Source organism: Pholis gunnellus (assembly GCF_910591455.1).
Source record: "Pholis gunnellus genome assembly, chromosome: 4".
Taxonomy (NCBI): domain Eukaryota; kingdom Metazoa; phylum Chordata; class Actinopteri; order Perciformes; family Pholidae; genus Pholis; species Pholis gunnellus.
Genome location: NC_136530.1, coordinates 27913877 through 27938640, shown reverse-complemented (window position 1 = coordinate 27938640; position 24764 = coordinate 27913877). Strand labels below are relative to the sequence as shown.

Sequence of the window (24764 nt, the reverse complement as noted above, 5' to 3'; positions counted from 1 at the left end):
TAGGTTTACATTGGACTTAGTTGAAAGTACGGTGTGATGCTAAAGGGTGCGTCCCTGCGAGGGTACCAGACGCCAAGGGGCACTGACCCATAGTGGACGAGTTGAGAGGGAGACAGGAACGGCTCTTCACTGGCTACACAGCCAGTCGGTCATTGTCCTATTGTCTACCTGCTTTCTACACCGATTTACTTGTATCAGATGTAGGCAGTTTGTGTTGGTATGATTGTATCGCATAGCTAGGACAGCACCCATTTGGAAACAGAATAAAAAATATACTCATTTTAGTTTCATATAGTGTATAAATTCACCTGAAGTAATATTGAAATGTTAAAAGGTTATTCCTCTTTGGGGATCATGAATGTCCACAGCTATTCATGTCAATCTGGCAAGTAGTTGTCAACATATTCCGCCCTGTACCAATGTGTGGAATGGATTTATGGACAGATTGATGGTGAGGAGATCTGACCAACATCACCAAGCCAGAACTGTATCCAAATATACCAATCCTTCTCACCACTCAGTTCTGTTCTCCTCTTTCTGTCCCTATAACTTACACATACCACTATTGTTTTTGAATAAAAACACTTTGGTTTGTGTCTGTGTGCAGGTGAAATGTGACCAGTATTGGCCCAGTCGAGGCACAGAGACATATGGGATGATCCAGGTGACCATGCTGGACACTGTGGAGCTGGCTACGTACAGCGTACGCACATTCACCCTCTATAAGGTGAGATCCCATACTGTGTATATTTTTTTTAAACTTTCAACGCAACACAAGTCTGAATTGAATGCAGTCAGATTCAGGTAAACGCTGCAGCAGCACATTTGAAGCATGCACACAAAATATGTTTCATCAACAAGGAAATATCATAAAACAGACAATTTTAATTTGAGTCTCAGATCCCATCATTCTAAAACATGTCCCCCTCGCTGTACGAAAGGAGCAGAAGAGGCTGTTGGATATTATGGAACAGGCGGTGAAATTTGCTATCCAATATCTAGTAATGTTAATGTATCAGTGGATTCCCGAGCTGAAATGGCCAAATACATTCATCAGTGATTCAGCCTGTGAGAGAACAAAAACACTCTTCTTCCTCGCTGTCATAACGTCTTTAAGTCTCTACCTCTCTCTTTCACGCTCCATGCAGATGTTTCCATAGATATTCTGTCATGTCAATGACACAAAGCCATCAAGAGTCTAAGAAGAAAACTTGAAGAAGGTTTTGTCTTGGTGCTTGAATAAAGAAAATGTGAAAACTCTGGCTTCCTGAGAGTTGTGAATAAAAGTTACAATGCCTTTTCTCTAGATTTGATGATAAGTGGTTTCCCATTGACAGTGCTGTACCAGTGTACTCATTCATCAAGGACCCTTTTGAAAGTTTTATTCATGCTTTTGAGTGCTGCTCAGAAGCATTTGTGATGTACCAAGTCTGTTTTGTGGTTTATCAATTAGTTACTGGGATGCATTTATGTTAATGACAGTTGATGGCTAAATAATCAAATCATGGTAAATTGTTGAATCACTTTTTTTTTAAACAACATAGGGTGTATTACCTCTAAAGACCAGTCCCCTTGGAAAAAATGCCTAAAATAACACCCAATAATACCCCAAATGAATCAGGAATAGCTCCTCCACCATGAAACATATTTAATTAAATTCATTATATTCAATTAAATTCATTTAAATTTAATTCAATTTATTTTGTATACCCAAAATCACAAATCACAAATTTGCCTCAGAGGGCTTTACAATCTGTACACATGCGACATCCTCTGTCCCGGGACCCTCACATCGGAGCAGGAAGAACTAACGGGGAGGGAAACATAAGAAACCTTCGGGAGAGCAGCAGAGGAGGGATCCCTCTTCTGGGCTATACAGAAGTGTGATAGATGTATCTGATCTCCTTTGAAAAGATAAGAAGCTAAGGAATTTGAATCCTAAGTAAACTATATTACCATTCCAAAGAAAATGGAGAAAAAAAGTATATATATATATATATATATATATATATATATATATATATATATATATATATATATATATATATATATAATGTATATAATTTAGATTTTAATATAGTTGCAACTGAATGTCTTTTCCTACTCTTTACTACCAGCGGGACTGTACATTTTATTTAAAAAAAACATTTATGATACAATTTATGATGACATACTCAGCCGGTCTCAGTATTCTGGCCATGTTTACTGTTGATATGTTGGCTGCTTACTATGACTTTTACTTCAAAACTCTCTTTATTTCGGTATAGCTATGTTGCAAATAACATAAATCACCCAAAAACATTGAAATAGTAACACAATGAATAGTGATCAATATTCATATATGACCGAAGAGCTCCATGCTATAAGACAAATAAATGGAGAATGCAAAAGCCCACAGGGCTGAAACAGGTGTCATAAGATTCATATGAATATGCAAGATTGATTGGTATCAGGCTTTCTTTTGCTATCTGGTGGCTGTAGCCAGAGGGCGCTTGGGCCGTCGCTTAGAATTCAAGTCTGAGTCTAGATGGGGCCTACCTTCTCTCCCAGACCATCTCAGTGACTCTCAGTAAACTCTGGTTTATAATTGCTGCAGAAGTAACCCAAATCTGCAAATATGTAATTACATAGTCCTTGGTGAAATACTTAAAATCTCTTAAGCTTGTGTGTGTTAACAGACCTTATTTCAGGCATCTAACCAAAACCTATTCAAAAAACCAAATAACATCTAGACGAGGTACCCGGAAGTGCAACATTGCTGGCTCATGACCCGGGTTTTAGGACTCAGTCCTGCAGCACTTTATTGTAGACTGATGAGAACATTATCCCGGATCTTTTGATCACAATTTGTCACAATCTGTACGAATTATTATCAAAATACTTTGTAATAAGTTTGGACAACATTACAGATTCCAGATTCTGAAAGCCAAAACCTCATGTTTTGGAAACATTCATATCTTCCATAAAAAGACGATTATGAAATAGATTTTTTTTTTCTTAACTACATCATGGGATGACCTTGAGTGTGTGAGGGCTCTCGGGTTGATGACTGTATCTGTGGTTCAACAGAATGGCTCAAGTGAGAAGAGAGAGGTTCGACAGTTCCAGTTTATGGCCTGGCCTGACCATGGAGTGCCTGAGTATCCCACCCCAACACTGGCCTTTCTACGCAGAGTCAAGGTCTGTAATCCTCCAGACGCTGGACCCATGGTGGTCCACTGCAGGTAAGCTACCTCTTATATCAACACAAAGGCCTCAGTATGCTTCGAGCAAAGTGTGTTGGATCATCTGACATAGTCTGAAATCCCCTTTCCAATGGCTTCCAACGATTAGTGTAACTTTCTGAAACAGACAAACCAACACGCATGCCCACATTACGCAGTGATTGGTCAGGTGTGTTGAGGTGTGAAGGTAGTCTGGATTCGTAATTCTCCTGTGTGCAACTGAGTACAACACCATGAATTGCAGGCGCCGTTATCATGGGTACTGGGTAGTTCACCTGTGGAAAAATCATATCAGGGAATACTGACATGAAGATGAATAAAGAATTAGACACCCTGTCAAAGCAGGAAGCTTTGACTCTGAACTAAACGTGTGTCCTATGTTTCTCTTTCTTGGTTTCGTCCAACAGTGCTCTAGGTTTTAGAGCACTCAGTGGCTACATATATCAGTGTCATTTAGCATCATCTTGTGAACCAACTGGACCTAAGCGACCCTTCGCCATGCCCTGCTCCTTCCAGCTGACAAGGCTACCATGGAGCCCACACGGTCGCTAACTGTACTCCTTTTTGCAGAAAACAAGAAAAGGTCGACAATATGTGTTTAAAGGAAGTAACACAGTGTTTAACCATGACTAGCTCGAAATAAAAATGAAGACAATTTGAAAAGATTGCATGAGGGACTATGGAGCAAAGACGGATAGTTATGGGACTCTGGTTGGTGCTGATCAACGCTATACTATGATTGGCCAGTCTGCGCTCGAGGGGCGGGAACTTAGGGAAGGGTCATTCGGCTTTAGTAGGGACACACAATAGCTTAGTGGTGTATGGCGGAGTGTACTCAGTGTACGATGCAGTGTACGGTAGTTTTGTGAGTTACCATTTTACAAAAAATAAGGGTTGAGTAAATACAAAAATTGCGGTAGGTATTGACTGTAGCTGTAAAATGGAGGGTTTGTGCAAAATGTTCCAGGGTCTGCTTGTGACGATTCTCTCAAACCAATCAGTGGTCTGTGGTGTTTCAAATTGGCCTTCTATCGACTCAGCTCTCTTGGAACCTCGACCGAGGGGTTAGCCCTAACCCTAACCATCCACAACTTTTCCTAATGAAAATGCGAAAATAACCGTTCTAATGTGTAACAAATGGAACTGAACTGCTTGGTGGAAAAGCGGCTGTTGAATAAAATAGAAAAGAGAATAAATACTTTACCCACAATTTTTGGGAAATACTCATACTTTGCTTAAACTCTTTAATATCATTAACAGTAAGTAAGTAGTTAATTGTAACAGAGAACTACCCAGAAATCCTTGAAATTGTTGTTTGTACATTGTGCACAGCACATCCTTGATTACCAACCCAGCTGGTCTGTGAAGCTTTAGTATCAGAGTGCTCCCTTCATGCTGTTTAGGAGACCCTCACATCACTTCCTCTGTGTAGTGAGGTCAGTGTGATGTTGTAATCTAGCACAGTACATGAAGGGCTGAGGCAATACACTGACTCACTACACAACACAACATGTGTAGTGAGTCAGTGACACCTAAAAGACAATGTTATAGTGAGAAGGTGGGTTTAGATTGTACCGTACACAAAGCAGATTTATTTTCACCTCACATTATTTGTAAGAATATGTGTCTTTCAGACACAGCAGACTATACATAAAGTGGATTTGTTTCTTCTAATATTATGACTTTATTCCCATTAAATTGCAACTTCATGTTTGTAATAATACAATGTTGTTTTCTCAAAATATTTTAAATGTATTCTCAAAATCTCAGAACAAAGCAATACACTGTATATGGGATATGTTGTGAATGTTCAGAACGTTTTGAACATATGCATAATCCTGCCGGAACACAAATCCAAGGGTTTATAGATTATTTCAAATGTATCATGGAGGTGAATGGATGCCACATGCACATTTAAACAAAAGACACCAAAGAGGAGGGACGAGTAAAACATGCGTAGACTCAGCAGACATTACATGAAATGAGAAAAGTTTTTATTTGAAGGCAATACAGAATGCCTGAATACCATCACTAGATACAATGGCTCGAAACAACCACATTGTTTGTATTCAGAAGTATTATTTTCTGGAAATACACACAGTTATCAAACAAGGCAGGTGGAGGAAACAGTAAGGCATGGAGCCATATGTCACTGGAACAGCTTTACATCTCTATAATCTACAACAGAAGGTTTTAAGAAGCAGCTAACGAGGTTGTTAAAGACGATATGAGAAACAACCCAGTAAAATCGTTTCCCTTTTTGGTGTTTTGCAATAACTGTAAACTGAGAATGTTATTGTTCTGTTTTCCCTCTGAAAGTGTTTTGTTCTGAAATGCGTTGTTCGTGGTTTTCATCTCATTTTAGTGTTGGATGCAATGTTAATGTAGTAACTTTATTTTTGTACTGTAGGAAGTGTAAGTGCAAATATTGTTTGACTATATGTAATTTATGTGGGCCCCAGACAGAGTAGTTGTTACCAAGGCAACAACAAGTACATGCGAAACAGTAAACCACCGTGCTCTCTCTTCGTACTCCGTTAGTGCCGGTGTGGGCCGCACAGGCTGCTTCATCGTGATCGAAGCCATGCTGGAGAGGATGAAACATGAGAAGTCGGTGGACATTTACGGTCATGTGACGTGCATGCGGGCTCAGAGGAACTACATGGTGCAGACTGAGGACCAGTACATATTCATCCACGAGGCCCTGCTGGAAGCAGCAACGTGTGGCAACACAGAAGTCCCCGCCCGAAACCTGTTCGCCCACATCCAGAAGCTCACCCAGATCCCTCCCGGAGAGACTGTCACCGCCATGGAACTGGAGTTCAAGGTTTGTGGTGCCTTTTGGGTTTTTGATTTGTTTTGTGCATTGTGCAGCTTTTAAAGTCCTTTTGAAGTGGCACTCCAATCACAAAACTTGCCTTTGCCGTGTTTATCTTGATTGACAGGCTTTTTGAAGCAACGTGGCATTATGTACTCAAACTGTTGTTTTCAAAAAAAAATTGTAAAATAAAATATACAAGTATTATCATTTCTAAGGCTAACCAGAGAACAATGTTAAGATCTTAGAGCAGGTGCATTGTGACCAGATGTGTGCTGACTTGTTGGAACACAGTGGCTTCCAAACTTCAGCCTCTGTTGCATCCATTTCGACCATATGATTTTTAAACCTCCACGCCGGCGGAGGCTTTATGTTTTCAGGTGGTTCGTGTGTCCGTCCGTCTGTCCAGTCCATTCTCGTGAATGCGATATCTCAGATACACCTGGAGGATGTTCTTAGAGTTGTGACTTCACGTCTGTCCCATTCTTGTGGATGTCATTTCTTCAAATTTGTCACAAACATCCACCTGGATCACTAAGGAATCAATATGCTAATTATGACAATTTCAAACAAATGGCAAATAGTCAAATGATGACATTTTGGACAGACATGGATGTAAACTGTAACATGACTTGTTGATGGTGGCATACAAGGCCGTAATCCTAGCTTAATCCACTTCTCACAAATTTAATGGAAGTGCAATGCTAAATGTCCGGAGTGCCCTTTTTAACCGCATGACGCAGGGAGAGCTAGGGAAGAGGAGGGATTTTCATCTTCAGCCTGTGTGAAAGAGATGAACTCCTTCTCAGACTCAACTCTACTCCTGAGCTACAGATGACAGTCCGAAGGAGAGGCAGAGGGAGAGAGGGCCGGGACGGACCGGATGTCTGATGGCCTCAAGATAAGGGCCTGCTGGGTTACGTGGTTTTACCCGGGATGAGTTGCAGCACTGCGCCCACCCACCTCACTCCGCACCAAGCGACACCGCAGTGATTTAACCAGCCACACAGACGTGGGGTGGGGGTGGGGCAAGCCACAACCCGAATTATGCTACTTGTTCGAGCAAGCAGGACGGCTGTAAATCCGGACAGAGCGTAATTAGGTTTTGATCCTCAACTCACTGCGAATTTCTTTCGCAAGCACTTCTCAAATTGACACCTGCCCTTGGGTTGCAGAGGAATCACATTAGGGCCCGTCAGCAAAGCCCACACACACACACACACACACACACACACACACACACACACACACACACACACACACACACACACACAAAACCCAACAATAATTGAGTTGTTGGTGCCAAAAGTTAGATTCTCCTCGGCTTGATATGCATTGCAGGCCTCTCTACGTCAGCTCAAAATGAATGTGTGTGAGGTCGGTTAGACTTTTCGATGTCTTCAGGATGAGTTTATTTGAAGTCAGGGAAAGAGGATCAGCTCAAAGTGCATCATTTTCATATATCGATAAGAGTGTTAGCTTCGTGTGCCTTTTACCAACCTTGCTAACACATCACATTCCACCAATACCGGTTGTATTAGCTCTTTAAGAGAGCAGAAGTGGACAGTGGCGACATACGTGTCCTCCTTTCTGTGTCCGCAGAAACTGGCCAACTCTAAAGCACATACCTCAAGATTCATCAGTGCCAACCTGCCGTGCAACAAGTTCAAGAACCGCCTGGTGAACATCATGCCTTTCGAGTCCACCCGCGTCTGCCTGCAGCCAATCAGAGGGGTGGAGGGCTCTGACTACATCAACGCCAGTTTCATCGACGGATACAGGTGAGTCCATAGGAGCCATTAGGGTGTCACAAAGGGACACCGACAGAGGATGGCGGCGCTACTGCGAACCAGGAGCTGCAGCCTCTAATGAACGTAGAGGTGGACCTTTACTGTGGCAGCTGACAGCAGTTTCACCGCTTCCCATTCTTTCGTTGTGTCAGTTGTCAACACAAATTGGTCTTATTGACAGGCCTGTTAATTCTCTCCTGTTTTTTTCCCCCTCTTGTAAATGGATAGCGTGTTGGAGATGGCTGACAGGCCAGAGAAACAAACTGATTACTGCTGCAATGCTGCTGCTGTTTGTGTGTGTTCAATACTTTGGAAAGCTCGTATTCACTTTCTTTCAAAGAGTACGATGAGAAAGATCTCATGTCTGTATGTTACAGCAAGTACAGAGCTGGTGAGCCTAGCATAGCATAAAGACTGAGAGTCAAAAGTAAAAAATAAGCCTACCAACATCTCTAGGGCTGGGTATCAATTCAGAAATTACAATACCAGTACGCTTAAAGTGATACCGATACCAATAGAGTACTTCGTTGGATACCCATTGTGTGTGTGTGTGTGTGTGTGTGTGTGTGTGTGTGTGTGTGTGTGTGTGTGTGTGTGTGTGTGTGTGTGTGTGTGTGCGTGCGCGCGCGCGTGTGCGTGTGTGCGTGTGTGCGTGCGCGTGCGCGTGCGCGTCCGTCCATCCCACTAGCTAGCTAATCACAGCTGCACTGCACAGCTCTCACACAGTGGTTACTGCTGATAACCTGTTGCCCAACCCATGGTGGTGGTATGGCGTGGAAGCATAACGCCCACCCTTCCAATTCCCCCCAAAGGTTAGAACTGTTTGCTCTGTCAGCACTGTTGCCGTTATAAGCGCTGTTTTGTGCTGTTATCACCGTTAGCTTCTAGCTGCCGGCTCAGACATCTCCATGTTCAGAGCCATGCGCAGACAATCTTATGGGTTGCAGCTGCTGCAGCAGTTGGCCAATCAACTCGGAGAATGCTTGCGGGAATTGACTGCGAGCAAAACCGTCACCCAGAACTGTTAAAAATTCTTCTTTCTACTCTTTGGTGCCATTTTCACGGTGAACAACTCGCACATATATAATAGGATGCGTTTTTCAAGAATATAAAAATGTTCAAGAATTTGAAAATGCTCTTGTGTCCATTGGGAGTGTCTGTGCTATAGAATATATATAATTATATGTCACAACAAGTACAGATACAAATACTAATGACATTTGAGTACAGATTTAGCTATTGTAAAACCCGGACTGTCTCTGGCTCTCTGTGAAGCAATCCTTCAACATTTAATTGTTAACTTGTGTGTGTGTGTTAACACACTTGTGTGACAGATAAATTCAGAGAGGTGAAGAGAGTCTGCCTGATTTTCCCACACAAACATGCATATTAGACGTCAGCGCTGGTAATGTCACATGTCAGATAAATAGCCAATCAGAGGCCTCTCAGAGAAGCATGCCTTTTACGAAAGTGTAAACCCTAATTGGAAATACTTTCCAGTTCACTAGCAGAGTAAAGCTCGTGCTAATGAATCAGGACTTTTGCTTGCAGCGAGGGTGGGTAGGTCTAATTCTCGGCTGTCAGCACCTAATGAAGTCCCCCGGGCACCTCCACCTAAGGGAGGCTGGGGGAAGAGGCAGGCGTGTCCTGTAATTCCTGTTGGAGTAATTAATAGCAGCATGAGAAACAGGGAGCTCCAGCACTCTCTCTGAGCTCAGCCTTTAAAGTGCACAGTGTGGATTAGGATGGATTATGGTGGGATAGACATGATAATGGTGATTAGTGGAGGTGTCCAGTGACCTCAAGGTATATCGAATGTAGTCATTCACCTCACAGCCTGTCCATGGGGATCCTGTCTATGGGGATCCAACAGCAGGCCTACGCCACTATATTAGATACCGCTAGGTTAGAGAGTATTTAAATAGAGTTATACCTTTATTATCTTTTGATAGCGCTCTGTCGTGGCTTGGTTGTGATGTTACTCAGATCAAAGGAAAATTCTACTATCATTCTATTCTTTACTACAATTTGTATCTTATTTTTGATGGTTTGCCCATTGCCAGGTTTATCTAAACCATAATTTATTGGCAAAACTCAATGTAAGTATCCCTGAAATGTTGATATTAGTCACTCTTTTCACCAGAAAACTGTGTCCACACAACACAGTTGTACAGTGAGTACAGTAGCTCAAACTATTTTTTTTATAAAACTTCCAGAAATGACAATGGGCTTTTTCCCCCTTAAAGTCAGTTCAAACACATTAGACTTCTTACGGTGACGTTACCATGGTGATAGATCTATGCAATTCACTTTGTGAGTACAATGCTATTACGACTGATAGGAATTATGGCCTCAACTTGAATAATAGCGTAATTATACTTTATACGTATATACATAAACTCAGCATGGCTATCCACACTAACGGTAAACACAGGTTCCTATATTCTAGATTTCTTCTTATCGTCAAGAAATCGCATGTGCAGACACAATACAACAATGAAGTGACTCTACTAACAAGTGTTGAGTGTGTGTCAAAGCCTCATAGATCTTCTTCCTCTGAGCTCCATTGTTATCTAAACATTAAAAGCGCACCGATAGGTAGAGCGGGTTGTCTACTAATTTAAAGGGTGCTTGGGCGAGACACTGAACTCCAAGTTGCTGCAGTGAATGGGTGAATTCTAAAGCACATAAACTGCAAAGGTAGGAAAAAAGTGCAGTCCGTTTACCGTTACCATTGCAGTGGCTGACATCATTCTTCATTACGATGAACACACACACTGTAGTCTATGTTGACTCAATCCCGTGCCCGCTGCCACAAAAGCACCAAATGTGGATTAATCCGCCGCTGAAAATAGTGCCCAACAAATGCACGACTTCCTCCTGCCACACACCGGGAGGGGCGTCAGAAAGTATTTAGAAATGGCGTAACCGACACATTCTCACTCCCAACTCGTCAAATAGCGACTCTCGGTCAGTGCTCCTACGCTTCAAACTATGACGCTCTTGGTTCCCATCTAGCATCAGTTTCAGACGTGTCAGTGTCTTTTCAAAACAAATGTCCAACGTAGGTGTGCTTACGCAACAAAACTAATTGGTTTAGGTTTAAAATAACTATGTTTGTTACATAACTGGCGTTAGTGAAGTGCGGAAGTTACGCAATAAAACTAGAAACGAAAATGTCTATAAGAGTCCTGTGTTTGTTTGACCGTTCCAACCTCCCCTCCTGCCCTGTGTGGGCTTTCTCGCTCTTTACACGACATCAGTTGCTCTGATCGTCTAATAATGAAGTGAGTTACATTGGAATTAGTTGAAAGCCTGGTCTCATACAGGCGGCAACCTCTGGTTCAGCTGAGTGAAGCCAATGCTGAAGTGTCTTAAAACTAGCATTCTCTCTAGTGTCCACCAGGGGGCGACTCCTCTGGTTGTATAGAAGTCTATGAGAAAATGACTCTACTTCTCTCTTGATTTGTTACCTCAGTAAACATTGTAAACATGAGTTTATGGTCTCAATCTCTAGTTTCAAGTCTTCTTCAATACAGCATGATGTTCATTTAGTAAATGATGGTCCATTTAGAGTCAAACAGACCATAAAGCAGAGTGTGCTTTAAGGCGGGGCTACCTTGTGATTGACAGGTCGCTGCCTCTACCAGAGACGTATACGGCATCTCAACGTCACTCCTCTGTATTCCAAATATGGTAACTTACGTTCATCGGCTGCAAAAAACTAAGATGGCAATGGTCATATTCCAAGATGGCGACGGCGAAATCACCGAACTCGGGATTCATAACGTCAGTCCTCGAACCAATGGGTGACGTCACCATGACTACGTCCACTTCTTATATTTCTGTGGTCTAATACAGACCCTAAAAGGTGCCTTGCTGCATTGTTTTATCAGTCAGCACACCTACATAGCAACATTAGTTTGTTAATGTTCTTTAGCAGCCAAACTGTTTGTTTACCTAAACGCGCAGAGGTCAGCAATTCTTATATTCAACCTCCCACTTGTGACCTGCTACTGAAACTGCTCCTGCTACCGGTCAAAGTACCTCTCATCATTCAGCAGTGGTGAGCCAGAACGACAGCAAGTATAGTGGCAGCATAGCAGAATCCCAGCAACATGCAGAAGCTGTGGCTCCTACGTTTATATTTGTTTGCTGTATTATGAAGTACTCAAATAATAGTTCCAGTGGTTGTCGCACAGAGGTAAAGCTGAGAGCAGGACAGGGGCGGACTCGCTACCAAAAACAACAGTGCCTCAAGCCATCACTGGCACACGCACACAATGAAAGAGCACTGATGTATACAGAATTACACAGTATGTGTGCTGCACCAACATGCTTGAGAGAGTTACCCAAGCTCCTCTGCTGCGCGCTTCAACGCTGCCCCCTAGTGGGCATGTCTCGTAACTACTGCACAGCCCAGAGCGTTGTTTGAGCAGCTGGGACTGCATCTGTCATTTTAACAGTGCTGTTAAAAAGGGTCTGTGTTCAAGCGAAACCATTTAGATATTAGTGCATACATTAGCAACAGCTGACTCATCAAATCCACTTCAAGGGCTGTGTGTAAAATATTTAACACTTGAGAGGTTTATTCAACAGTTAATAGCTATTAAAGGAATGTGGTGAAGGGCGAGTCCGAAATAACTCCGTTTTAGTTTCGCAGACTCACATACCGTGAATATGTATGAATGTACATTCTAAATGTACATTTTAGGTAAATGTATAAGCAGGTGATGCTATGCACAGCACTGCCAACACTATTCCACCGATCAATAGGTGGTGGTAATATGCATTCACATGCAACAGTGTGCCAGCAGAGGCAGAGAAGAAAAAGACTGCTGCTAAAGTAGACATGGAAGAAAAACAATGCTGGATAAAAACTACTTTATTGGCTTTGCTAATGTTTTGAGGAGAGAAATGCATGAGACACTTTTGTTAGGGCTCAAAGATCTAAACAGTGCATTTCAGTGAGTGACACTGAATGTGAAAAGAACTTGTTTGTTTACAAGAGCACTTCATTGTGCCCCTGTAAATGGACTGTATTTGTAAAGCGCTCTTATCCGAATCGTTTACAATTTTCGTCAATGGCCAACAGAAAGGTTTTATGCATTGATTAAGAAAGAAAGTTGTGTACAACTCTATAAAGTCTACACATCCTTTTTTAGGTTCATATTGTGGTTAAATAGTGCGTATGACTAATTTTGCATTTAATTTAATTATCAATAACTCATTACAAAAGCAAATGTGCCAGGTAGTATTTTAGAGTACAACATTAAGATGTATTCTACTGCATTCATTGTATTGATGGGTACTTGTGTGCACTATACTAGTGCACAGCAAGACTCTCTCATCCCACATACTGACGCTTGGTCAGGACTCTTGGCGTCACACAGGATAGTCGAGCGTGTCAAACTATGACTCTCCACTACGACCGCAGTGAACATCTAGTTAGGTTGTGAATTCAAGCAAAGGCAGTTGCTGAGGTTTAGAGGTTTATTGGAATTCATACGTCATCACACAGAAAGCATTTTCTCTGAGTGTCTAACAATGACGTGGATGGGTTTACATTACAGCCAGGTGTGTCTCACAGGAATGCTAAAGGGTGCCTTGTGGTCAGGTTTTGACGCCCTAGGAAAGAGAACGGTTTGTGTTGTAAGATCAGGTGGTGTTCCACACGGTTAGGCTACTTAGTATTTGATCAGTCAGCCTGTGATAATCTTGCCTACTCTGCACTATTTGGGCGGTTTCGCCCCGTTGAAAAGCTACAAGCTCCCCTTAACCTTGGTACTGTATGTGTTAGATGGACAAAAAAGCCTGGGCAAAACAGGCTGTTGTAAGATGACAATAATATGACTGGACGTCACAACTAGCGTCATTATTTCTCTGCACCAGGACCAGAGCTGTGGCTGAAGAGGAGGATGGTTGAAATAGAACCCTGAGGAGTAAACTCAGACGTGTCTCTGTTCCTCTTTGCAGGCAGCAGAAAGCGTACATGGCCACCCAGGGCCCGCTGGCCGAGACCACAGAGGACTTCTGGAGAATGTTGTGGGAACACAACTCCACCATTGTAGTCATGCTCACCAAACTCCGCGAGATGGGACGGGTAATGATCACACTTTGTGTCATGTCATGTCATTAAGTGTGGAACGGTATCACATCAAATAGATACAATTCTGGTTTGAGATATACTTTACTTTATAAATGTTACAAAATGTTATTGGTTCCAGGGGGAAACAGGCTCAAAATATGCAAAAATGGAATGCATCGTTTATATTTATCATTATTATTATTAACAGCAGCAATAAAATATAGATGTATAATCATTATTGTTGTTTTATTGTTCTGAATAATAATAATAAACTTTATTTTTATTGCACCTTTCATACAAGAAATGCAGTCTTTTACAAAAAGGGAAAATTAGAATGAACATAAAATTGTTTGTTTTTTCCTTGTAAAAAATAGTTACTATAGTACTTAGTATGCTTAGTATATATATATATATATATATATATATATATATATATATATATATATATTAGTTTATTGGTATTACTTAACATAACTACATACAATTTCAGAGGGTCCTACCTAGAACCCAACATAAAGGGTTGTACCTTGAACTGTGAAAGAACCACAAAGAACCCTTATTAAAAAACCCTTCTTCAAAAAAGGGATCTTCAGACACAAACGGTTCTGGGTGGAACCTCCGCCTCTCAGGAAGAACCCCTTATTTCTAGGAGTGTATGATGCACAGATAGAGAGAGACAGGGTGGTCAATAAAGGCCCAGCAGCATATTGAATCTGACTGTGCCTTCACTAAACCACATGTCGCCGAACAGTGACCACCTGTTTTGACCTACTAATGATACATTGGTGTCCTGATCACAGCCCCTGAAGTTGTGAAACACGTTGTGACGCTTCTCCATTCCCCATTCTCCAGGAAAAGTGCCACCAGTACTGGCCTGCCGAGCGCTCCGCACGCTACCAGTACTTTGTTGTGGACCCCATGGCTGAGTACAACATGCCCCAGTACATCCTGAGAGAGTTCAAAGTCACAGACGCCAGGGTAGGTTCTCCTCGCAGAGCAGCGGCAGGAAGACGGCTTTGGCTCGGCTCCTTTTAATTGGAAAGGACATCGATGCCATTTCTGTGACAGAATATGTTTGTACCGGCAGAGTGGTAGTTACAATGCATGCAGAGGTTTCTTTTTCCATCTGTTTAGCATTTTGTGAATTGTCACTGCACCCTGAGTGGGACTGTTCACTCGCCACACAGGGCACAGAGTTTAAGATGACACTAGTATGACCTGTGCACCTGTGATGTCCTTTGGGGCTCCGCTTTGCAACATGTGCCATTGATGAATAGAAATATAACCTTTAGTCTCTTTTATTCAACTGAAGCTGAAGAATGGATCTAAAGTATGTGCTCCAAGCAACACATGGACTGCATTTTTACAAAAACTTGTGTACTAAGAATTCATTAAGTAAATAATATGATTGGATTTCGATGTCAACCTGCAACCCCAAAGTCAGAGCTGAAGTCTTGAAGGTAGATAAGCGAGATATGATATGTTGAAGGTCTGTATACTTGCTGATAGGTCAGATCAGATCCCAGTTACACAAATATCTTAAAGCTGCACGAATTCAGAGGTGTTTTCAGATGGAGAAAAAAACCGACTTTGAACAATTGCAAAAGCAGAAAATGACTTTTCTACATTTGAGATCATTTCACACAGTTTAACACTGACGCATAATGTGACTGGGCACATATCTGTTCTCCTCAATTATCTTCTGCCAACTATGAGTAGATGATAACAACAGTACTTGGCAAACAGCCAATCACATTGCAGCAGGGCAACGGTCAGTCAGCCCCGCCCGGCAACCAATTAGTGCCATCTGCTTTTATTAGGAAAGGCTTCAGGCGTGCTTCTTGTTGTTTTACCATACTCCGAGCCCTTTACACTGTGTGGGGCAATTCAAAACATAACACTAATATTTTGACTTTAAATTGTAGAATAATGATAAATAACAGCCAAAATCTAAATATAGGTACCTTAGATGCATCCATTGGTTATTCCAGGTATCATTTAAAGGTAGTAATTGCAACATTGGATTAGTTAATGTTAAAACACACATGCAGCATTTCTTTGTGTCCCTTCTGTGTGTGTGAGTATTTCAGTTTATTTTTCTTTGTTGCCTTTCATTCAACTTTCAAAAGACAGAAAATGATGGGAAGTTATACCTGCTTTGTGACTATTTTCCTAATAAAAAGGGACATTTTAAACAAAATGGACATTGAAAACCTAGATTTACAGGAACAAGTAAAAGTGGTGGTGGGGCTGTAGTGAGTGAGTTACTAACAGTATCTTCTCTCCGTTTGCCCGTGTGTCAGGATGGTCAGTCGAGGACCATCAGACAGTTTCAGTTCACTGACTGGCCGGAGCAAGGAGTGCCAAAAACCGGGGAGGGATTCATCGATTTCATTGGCCAGGTCCATAAAACTAAAGAGCAATTTGGACAAGATGGACCAATTTCTGTGCACTGCAGGTAACTACACGTGTGTGTGTGTGTGTGTGTGTGTGTGTGTGTGTGTGTGTGTGTGTGTGTGTGTGTGTGTGTGTGTGTGTGTGTGTGTGTGTGTGTGTGTGTGTGTGTGTGTGTGTACATCATAGCTTTGTTCCTTTCCTAATGTAAACACTGACTTTGTTGCATTGATTTAAAAGGCACTTGAGGCCACAAATAGCTTGTTTATTGGTCAAAGATTTAAAAACCCTTCAGCTTGTCAGATTAGAGATTTGAAAGAAAAGATGAGTCACAGATAAACAACTCATAATTCCTTTGAACACATGAAGAAATGCCCAGAAACTACCCGTGCAGTACGGTGTAGTCCAATGAAAGAATCCTACAGCATCATATTGAAGGGTGTTACTAACATTGTGTGAAATGTAAAATCAATTCTATAGGTTTCATAGATACTGTCGGATTTGAAGAAGAATAGCTCTGCTAAAGCTAAGAGATGATACTGTATATGTAGGTGCTGTATAAAGAGATTAGCTCATTGTTTGTTGTGTATGTGAGGCTTCTTTTCGACCGAAGGAACGTCCCCAGGGACCAGGAACCTTTTGAGGAGTTTCGACCACAGGGACCGGGGTCTAGATTAAGTTCCGGTGAGATTTTACCTCCCAAAAAAGGCTCTGGTGGTACTTTCTGAAAGTACAGGAACTTTCAGGATGGGGTTTGCAGGGAAGACTGTCGCTGATTGGTCAAACACAAGTAGGACGAGAGGAGAGCATTTCTCTCTGCTTGATAACACTGAAAGTACAGTTAGGCTTTGCTGACTCATTTTAACCAAAGAAGAGAGAAAAAGAGAGCGAGAGCACATCGGTCCTGTTTTATAAAACAAAGATTTCTATTTGTCCATCACGCTTTTTCGATGAAACGGGCGGACACACTAAACTTCAGGCTGCAGAGTGAGTTTACATGACAGCCGCCAGCAGCCCCTCGTCCTACGCCATGTTGCTTTTTCATACGTCAGCGGACTAATTAGCCAATCGTCACAGGTCTTTAGATCGCTATGGAAACGCAGACAACTTGAAAAGTAGTCTGTGGACGAAAAACTACCAGGACCTTCTTCTTTATATGTATTATGACACAGTGGGAATCAGCCACACCTTTATCATTTGTTATATAGCTTTCTTTGATCACGTCACATTTTTTCACCACCACGGCTAGAAGTAGAGAGAACTGCAGAATGTCTTCTGTGCAGTAGAACAGTTACCGAGCCTTAAATCAAGAAAAATCTCAAATAAACGGTACAAAATATTCAGAAAACACTCAAATCTATATATCCAACATGTTTCCAAGTGTTACCAAGGTTCTACATAAATGGAGGCTCTACGTGCTGCATACTGTATAGAACTCTTTCCATCTGCCGCCTCCTCTCTTCTCTGTGTTCAGCAGCAGTTCAAACGTTTCACAGATTCTTTGTCACGTGACTGTTGGTCTCAGGCAAATCCATCATGGCTTCCTAGTTGTGCTGAAGAGCTCAGAATGTGTTTTACAGGATCTGGTTAAAACAAACGGTTTGTTTTGGGCGAGATCTTAAATGAGACATGTAGAATAACATTCTAAACCTTGTTTTGGTGGCTTCTTCTGACTGAAGCATTTTTCGCACATGATGTGTTCAAGGACCGTCTGAAAGATGAAGATCTAAGAATTATGACGCTGTAATTTTGGCAATTTGTTTAAAGAAAACATGCACGTATTTATTCACTACAGTTGATGCAGATGAATTGTTATGGTATTTTCTACTGTGATTAATTGACCAACTCATCTCCATCTTCTTGTTTTAGTTGTACAGGTGTATGAGATGTGTTGGGTGTCGATCAGTGTTTAAAGAAATGTCTGTTGTTTTTGAGTTTTTCATATAAATACATTTAAAAGAAAGATAAACACCTTATTATGAAATGCTATCCAATATAATCACACCACCACTAAAATGACCAGAGAGTTGGACATTGGATGGTATTACCATCCACAGTACAGGCTTTTCCATTTGCCAGGCTCACCGGGCACTGCTGGCAAATAAGTTTCAACATCCATCCCATAATTCCCATATTTTCAACTAGAATAGAAAGAAGAGCGTTTGACAGAATGACAGATACACTCACAACCAGTTGAGTCTGTTTGTCAAAGATCCTTTGGAGATTTTCTGAGGTTGACATTTGATCCTGACATGTTTACAGAGCGTGAGCTGCCAGGTTCCCGTTTTGATTGGTCCTGCAGACGTGACTGTGTGTGTGAGACGCTGATTTGTAATGAGAGTCTAATAACATGTGCGTCCATCAGTGCTGGTGTCGGGCGGACCGGTGTGTTCATCACCCTGAGCATCGTCCTGGAGAGGATGAGGTACGAGGGAGTGGTCGACCTCTTCCAGACCGTCAAGACGCTCCGAACCCAGAGGCCAGCCATGGTGCAGACAGAGGTATGGTTGATGACCAGGACATCAGAGGAAATGTCATGTTGATGAGAGTAGAGCATAGCGGGGCAATCATTACACAAATGAAAAAACATCCAAGCACGTGAAGCTGAATGTGTGATTAAAGATATAACAAAATCCAGATCAGCAAACTTCAGGAGACACAGCAGCACAGCCTACAATGAACATAAGAGAACGGGCTTGTGTTGTTCAAAGTGTTAGTGATCTGGAAGCAGTTTACAATTAGAATTAGAATTAGAATTAGAATTAGAATTAGAATTAGAAAGCTTTATTAATCCCCAGTGGGGAAACTCATTTGCCACCAAAAAACAACTCCCTTTCCACAGAGCACATCAGACAGAAAACACATTACAACAGATAAGTTAATAGAATGCCACATGAGGCATGAATAACATCAGAAAGAAACCACATCTAAAGGTGTTCATTAAACAGTCTGCATTATCTCATTAAAACATTTCCAGAAGATAAATGTGAACATTGGATGAAGCAGGTTCCACATTCTTCTTTCATTTTGTTGACATGTTAGATGAGGATTTCTACCGAGGGACATCTCTTTGTTTTGCTCCATAAATCAGGAAATACTCTGAACAGTCATAAAAAAAACAATTTTCTCCATGTTTTCTGTAATAAAATGTTTTATAAATCATGCTATGAATGATATATGAACAAACTCATCTGTAAAGACCTTCAGAATATAGAGAGGAATGAAACTGGAACGTTTGGTGGATGTAAGAGCTGCTGAAGTGTCTGAGGTCAAAATAATCGACATAGAAATCTACAGACGCAAATAGTCAAAGTAGTCAAATCAACACATGCATTTCCACTAGTCTGAAGGAAAACATGTTATTACAGTAAAATAGACCAAACTCTCAAAATTGATCAGTGTGCAGGTCTGCAAATGAACAAACAATATCACCAAAACCTTGTTGTTTTTTTTGTCACTAGGACCAGTACCAGCTGTGCTACCGGGCTGCTCTGGAGTACCTGGGAAGCTTCGATCACTATGCAACATAACCCCGCCCAGAAAGACACCCTCAGACGAGTCCTGTGTCTCCTCTGAGCCACATCTACTCTGCTCCATCAGCCCCCCGAGGCCTGATGAGGAGGCTACAGTACTAGGAGGTGACCACAGCAGCAAATGGGGAGGAAATAGGAAAGAGGAAAGAGGAGACGACGTCCTCCTGCACCGGTGCCATGATTCTGCCACAGACCCGACACCAAAACCTCCCAAAAACTAACCCCCGAAAGACTTGTAGTCCGATTCCTGACTGAATACTCCCGTCACCTCCTCCTTATAGCAAAAACAAATGCTCTGCTACTTTCATTTATATTCATCAATACTATGTTATTATAAATATTTAGAATTGATTTTGTAATCACTTACACTGGTTATTATATGTCTTAATGGGTGTTTTTTTCATTTTCTTATATTTTCTTATTTTCATTAGCACAGAGGCACAGATGTATTTTGAACATTAATACTGGAGAGCGTATATTCACAGCTGCTAATCATTTTATTTTGTACCATATATATGATATTCTAATGTTATCATTGATCTTATTTAGGGGTAAAAGTGGCAATCTTGATATCCAACAGAATGACGGTGAAGATATCTCACAAACAGATCAAGTAAACATAGTTTTATACTACTGTATGAAATAAACGTATGGCTATAAACATGCAAAGATTATTCACATCTGAACAACTGCAATCATGTTTCAAGTCAATAACTGTTGACTGATTTTCTCAAAGCCGTCAGAAATGTGGAGGAATCTAAAGTTGGTGGAAAGGGTTGTGTCCACCGCCAGCAGAGACTCAGGTACACTGAACACAGTCTGTCGACGACGTCGCATTCTGAACACATGCTCTGTGCATTACAGAAGAAAGTAAATCCAAGACTCAGTGCTGGAATCTAATCAAATTGGTTTAGTTGCCCAACCCACACTATTTTCTTATTGTCAACAAATCCCATGAAAATGCTGAAACCATCAATGTGTTAGTCTCCCTAGTCTGTCTCTCTCAGCTCCAAGCCCATTGGCTCTTACTGGACATATACTTCAAAACAAATAAATGGCTCACAAATGAATACATTAAGTGCTCTAAAGCAGTGTTTCCCAAATTCTTGTCAGGGGACCCACTTTTTCAAAATGACAAACATCGTGATCATTTTTACCGCCATTTCCACATCACCTTATATGACCTCCAATCGGTAAACCAGCCATTTATGAGAGATATACATCTGATAGATCACAACTGTTTTCTACGTACGTGTTGTGACATACTTTATAAATGAGACCAAATAAATGCATATAGGGAAGGTTAACAGGCTCTCACTGTCTTAATTTCCTACCTTGTGTTAAACAAACAGAACGTACAGAACGTAAGAAATTCTGCTCATATATTTAGCCACCCTAATAACATCTTGTGCGACGCATCCGTCTTTGGGAAGGACTGTTCTCATGAGTCAGTGTGGCAGCAGGGTGGTGTATGTGGGATTGAGTGAAAATAAGCTAGAGTGTGTTTGTGTTCATGGTAATGAAGGAACACGTCACCCAGTGTACCAGTGTGGCTCACTGATGAGTTTTTAATGGAGGACGAAAATCTGGGAGGCTTTACTTGTTGGTAAGATCTATTCGTGGTCGGTTTGGTTCTGCACATGGGATTTGTTGACAAGAAAAACCAGATGCTGTAGAATATCAGCAGACTTATTCATATTTGAATTTTCTCTTAAACTTCAACAACGCTCTGAATCCCATAATGTCCGACATGTTGACGTTTTGAAGCCTAGCAGAGCTGAATTTGAAAGTATTGACAGTGGGCTTGGTGGAACTTTAAGAATGTGGGGGCACTATTAGATAATCTAAAAATCTGAACATTTGATTTACCTTTTTGGTTGATATAAGCCAACCAGATTTTTTTCAATGTGGTTTGCGTGTGGTCGAAGTCCTTTCATAAAATATTCCGGACATATTGATCCACAAACTGCTCGCATGGACCACAAACACCTGTCACACCTGTCATGTCTCTGACGTCATGCGGGGAAGTGATCTGGTGATCGCCACGTGTTTCAGACTTCCACACTCATCTTATAACCTGCACCTTTCTGTTTGCTTCACAAAGACGGCTCACGTACGCAGGTACACTGGATCCCCCTTCATGATATATTAGAGCGCAACTGTTTTTAATCACTGTGTTGCAGACAGACAGACTTGTAACCGAGAGCGTCGTCGATGTTCAGTGATGGATCTCCGTGGCTTTCACTGGATGGGACGACAAAGGGGGGGGGGGGGGGGTTGGATGAAGTGGACCATATAACAGATTCATTTCACAGAGGGGTTCTATCTGTTGTATACATGATCTGTTTTCTATTTGTGAATAAAAAACAGACAAAACTGTCTTGAAAACCTTGATGTTAATAAAGTTGAATAACTGGGTTTTTAATAATATGAATGTGATGGACTTCTTTCCTCTCGTAGCTCTGTTAGAACTCTGTGAGCATTAAAGGAGCCATATCATGCTCATTTCTAAATTCATTCTTGTATTTTGGGTTTCTACTAGAACACGTTCACATACTTTAGTGTTCAAAAAAACTCTTTATTTTTGACTTACTGTCAGTCTGAATAGAACTGTATTCACCCTCTGTCTGAATAGCTCAGTTTTAGCAAATTTGGCATCGCTGTAGACAATCGCTTAAGTTGATCTCCTGTCAGCTGATGTCAATCACATACACTGCAGCCGGAAAATAAACTGGAACACATTTAGAATGTTGACATGTGTAAAATGATTTATATATTGTGTAGTTGTGAATCACTGTCCTGACGGCTTGTTTTAACTAAGAAACAGTTGCTGAATACGGGCTGTGCGTATTTCTCCATGATTCAAGATGTTTTATTACCACTCCGGTTATACAAGCACAATTGCGTGAAATGCTTTCGCTGGGAGGCTCCATAAATAGTAAACACAAAGAGAAAGAGAAAATATAATACAACGAAATATAATAACAAAACGTAAAAAGCAATACAAATATCCATTCAGGGAAAAACAATAAAAACGTTGCATTCAGGGTGAAAATATCAATCATAAATACTATACTTGCAGTGTGGAGACGGCATTGGAAATGCATTATATGACGTCTTTTAGGTTGTGTGAGTTTTTAGGGGCGATATAAAAACTTTACATTTAGATCACTACGTTTAAACTGTACAGAAGGTCATTGTATACATAGTATTACAGTGAGCCCTCCTTACCTGTATGGACATTTATTAGGTTGTACCTCTAATCTGTGACATGTCAGTGTATATATTACAGCAGGCAGATATCATGTTGTAATCTGTGTTTTCAAAGGATGGCATTTTCTCATTTTCACAGAACATGTGGCTGTTGGTCGGAGATACAATTTATTACATCTCTTAAAGCGGATTGAAGACAGACCTGGATAGGTCATTAGGTCTCACACAAGGATGATTCATCAAAGTAGGTTCATCTGTTTCTCGTAGTCCATTCTTGAAAAAGAGTTTTGATTGTAAGAATCAGATTTTAAAGTTTGATGTTGATATTATATAGCTTCATCAGTACATCATTTGGACATTTTGATACATTTAAATAAATGTCAGAATTGGTGAGTGTTGATCTGTCCTGAGCTCAATAGTTTTCAGATAGTACCAACTCTCGATCAATCAATGAAGACATTGAAGATGTATTGGTTTTATAAACTGGATAACAAAGCTTCTTAAAGGGACATGCGACATACAACGGTGAAGTAGCCGAGGCTTTTTGTTTTAGACCACAGTGTTCCAGAGATATTCTAAAAGGAGTAATTAGAGTACTTAACAACTGAACGCAGCAGTTTCAAGTGAAATTATAAAGAAAAAACAAACCGGTCAAGAGGAATGTTAAATGTAAAAGAATGTCAAATGAATCAAAAACAGCTGATAAATGCATTTTACAGGACAAGATTCAGACAAAATCTAATGATATAATAATGATCATTTATACACATCCTTATTGTGGATCAACTGCATGTAAGTTGTGAAGTCTATATAACCTCACTGATTATTATATCATTGGTTATAATAACTGAGGCTGTAGAGTAAAGGGCATGTTGTGTGATAGCATCAAGCATTCATTCATACCAATCCAAGTAGGCATATTACATAAAACATTATTTTCCACCTCCCAATATGTGAAGAAACACATTTTTTTCCTAAAGAGTTGAACGACACCATCTAAAGGTTACCAAATATGCCATGCTAAACATTACAACTTTGTGTGATCAGGGTGTTATCCAGCCCTTGCTTCTTTGGTTTCTATGGCAATGGGCTGTAACATCTGCCTTGTGAATACAGATGAAAAATAGCCTCTTAACTCTGGCGCATTTACAGCAATGCTTTTATTAATGTGCACTGTCCCATATCAAATAAACCATTACATAAATAAATATTTAAAAGCCCAGAATGTTATCTTTTTTCTGATGTTTGCAGATGCCAATGTTGCCTGTATTTATGAAATGACACCATGTTTTCAGAAAACTAACATACTTAACATGTTTACAGAGAATTGTTTGCTGTATATACATATAAATATACATCTTTTTATAGTTAATTTGCTTTGCACAATCAAGATATAGGGTTTGTTGCTTTTTGTCTGTGATCTCCCTAACTGTTGCAGCCTTTTTTAATCATCACAGACCTTGGACTGTAACTGTTAGCTCCTCGGCTGTGTCAAATGGTTTAGGCTGTTTACTAGACTGTAGGCTTCTACAAAATAAAATAAAAATAATAAAAAACATGTTGCCCTGATGGAAGATATGAAGGGGGACTGCTTGGCTTTTGTTGCTTATTGTTCTATTGAGGTGGTAACTGAATCGTTCCAAGTGTACCAGCAATGCAAACAAATGAATACAAATGAAATTTGAAATGCTGTTTTTGTAGTTT

General features: G+C 40.8%; 1 protein-coding gene across 1 annotated transcript in view; it reads left to right on the top strand.

The window, feature by feature from the left end:
- ptprfa (protein tyrosine phosphatase receptor type Fa) overlaps positions 1–20136 on the top strand; it is a gene marked incomplete at its 5' end in the record, with an annotated part of 228342 nt that extends 208206 nt beyond the window's left edge. Inside the window, 9 exons of the mRNA XM_079158514.1 lie at positions 608–727; positions 3070–3224; positions 5766–6051; positions 7645–7823; positions 13809–13935; positions 14773–14898; positions 16224–16378; positions 18680–18815; positions 19776–20136. Of these exons, the coding sequence (XP_079014640.1) occupies positions 608–727; positions 3070–3224; positions 5766–6051; positions 7645–7823; positions 13809–13935; positions 14773–14898; positions 16224–16378; positions 18680–18815; positions 19776–19844 (1353 nt within the window). The 3' untranslated portion in view covers positions 19845–20136. The remainder of the gene's footprint in view (positions 1–607; positions 728–3069; positions 3225–5765; positions 6052–7644; positions 7824–13808; positions 13936–14772; positions 14899–16223; positions 16379–18679; positions 18816–19775) is intronic.
- Positions 20137–24764: the final 4628 nt, after the last annotated feature.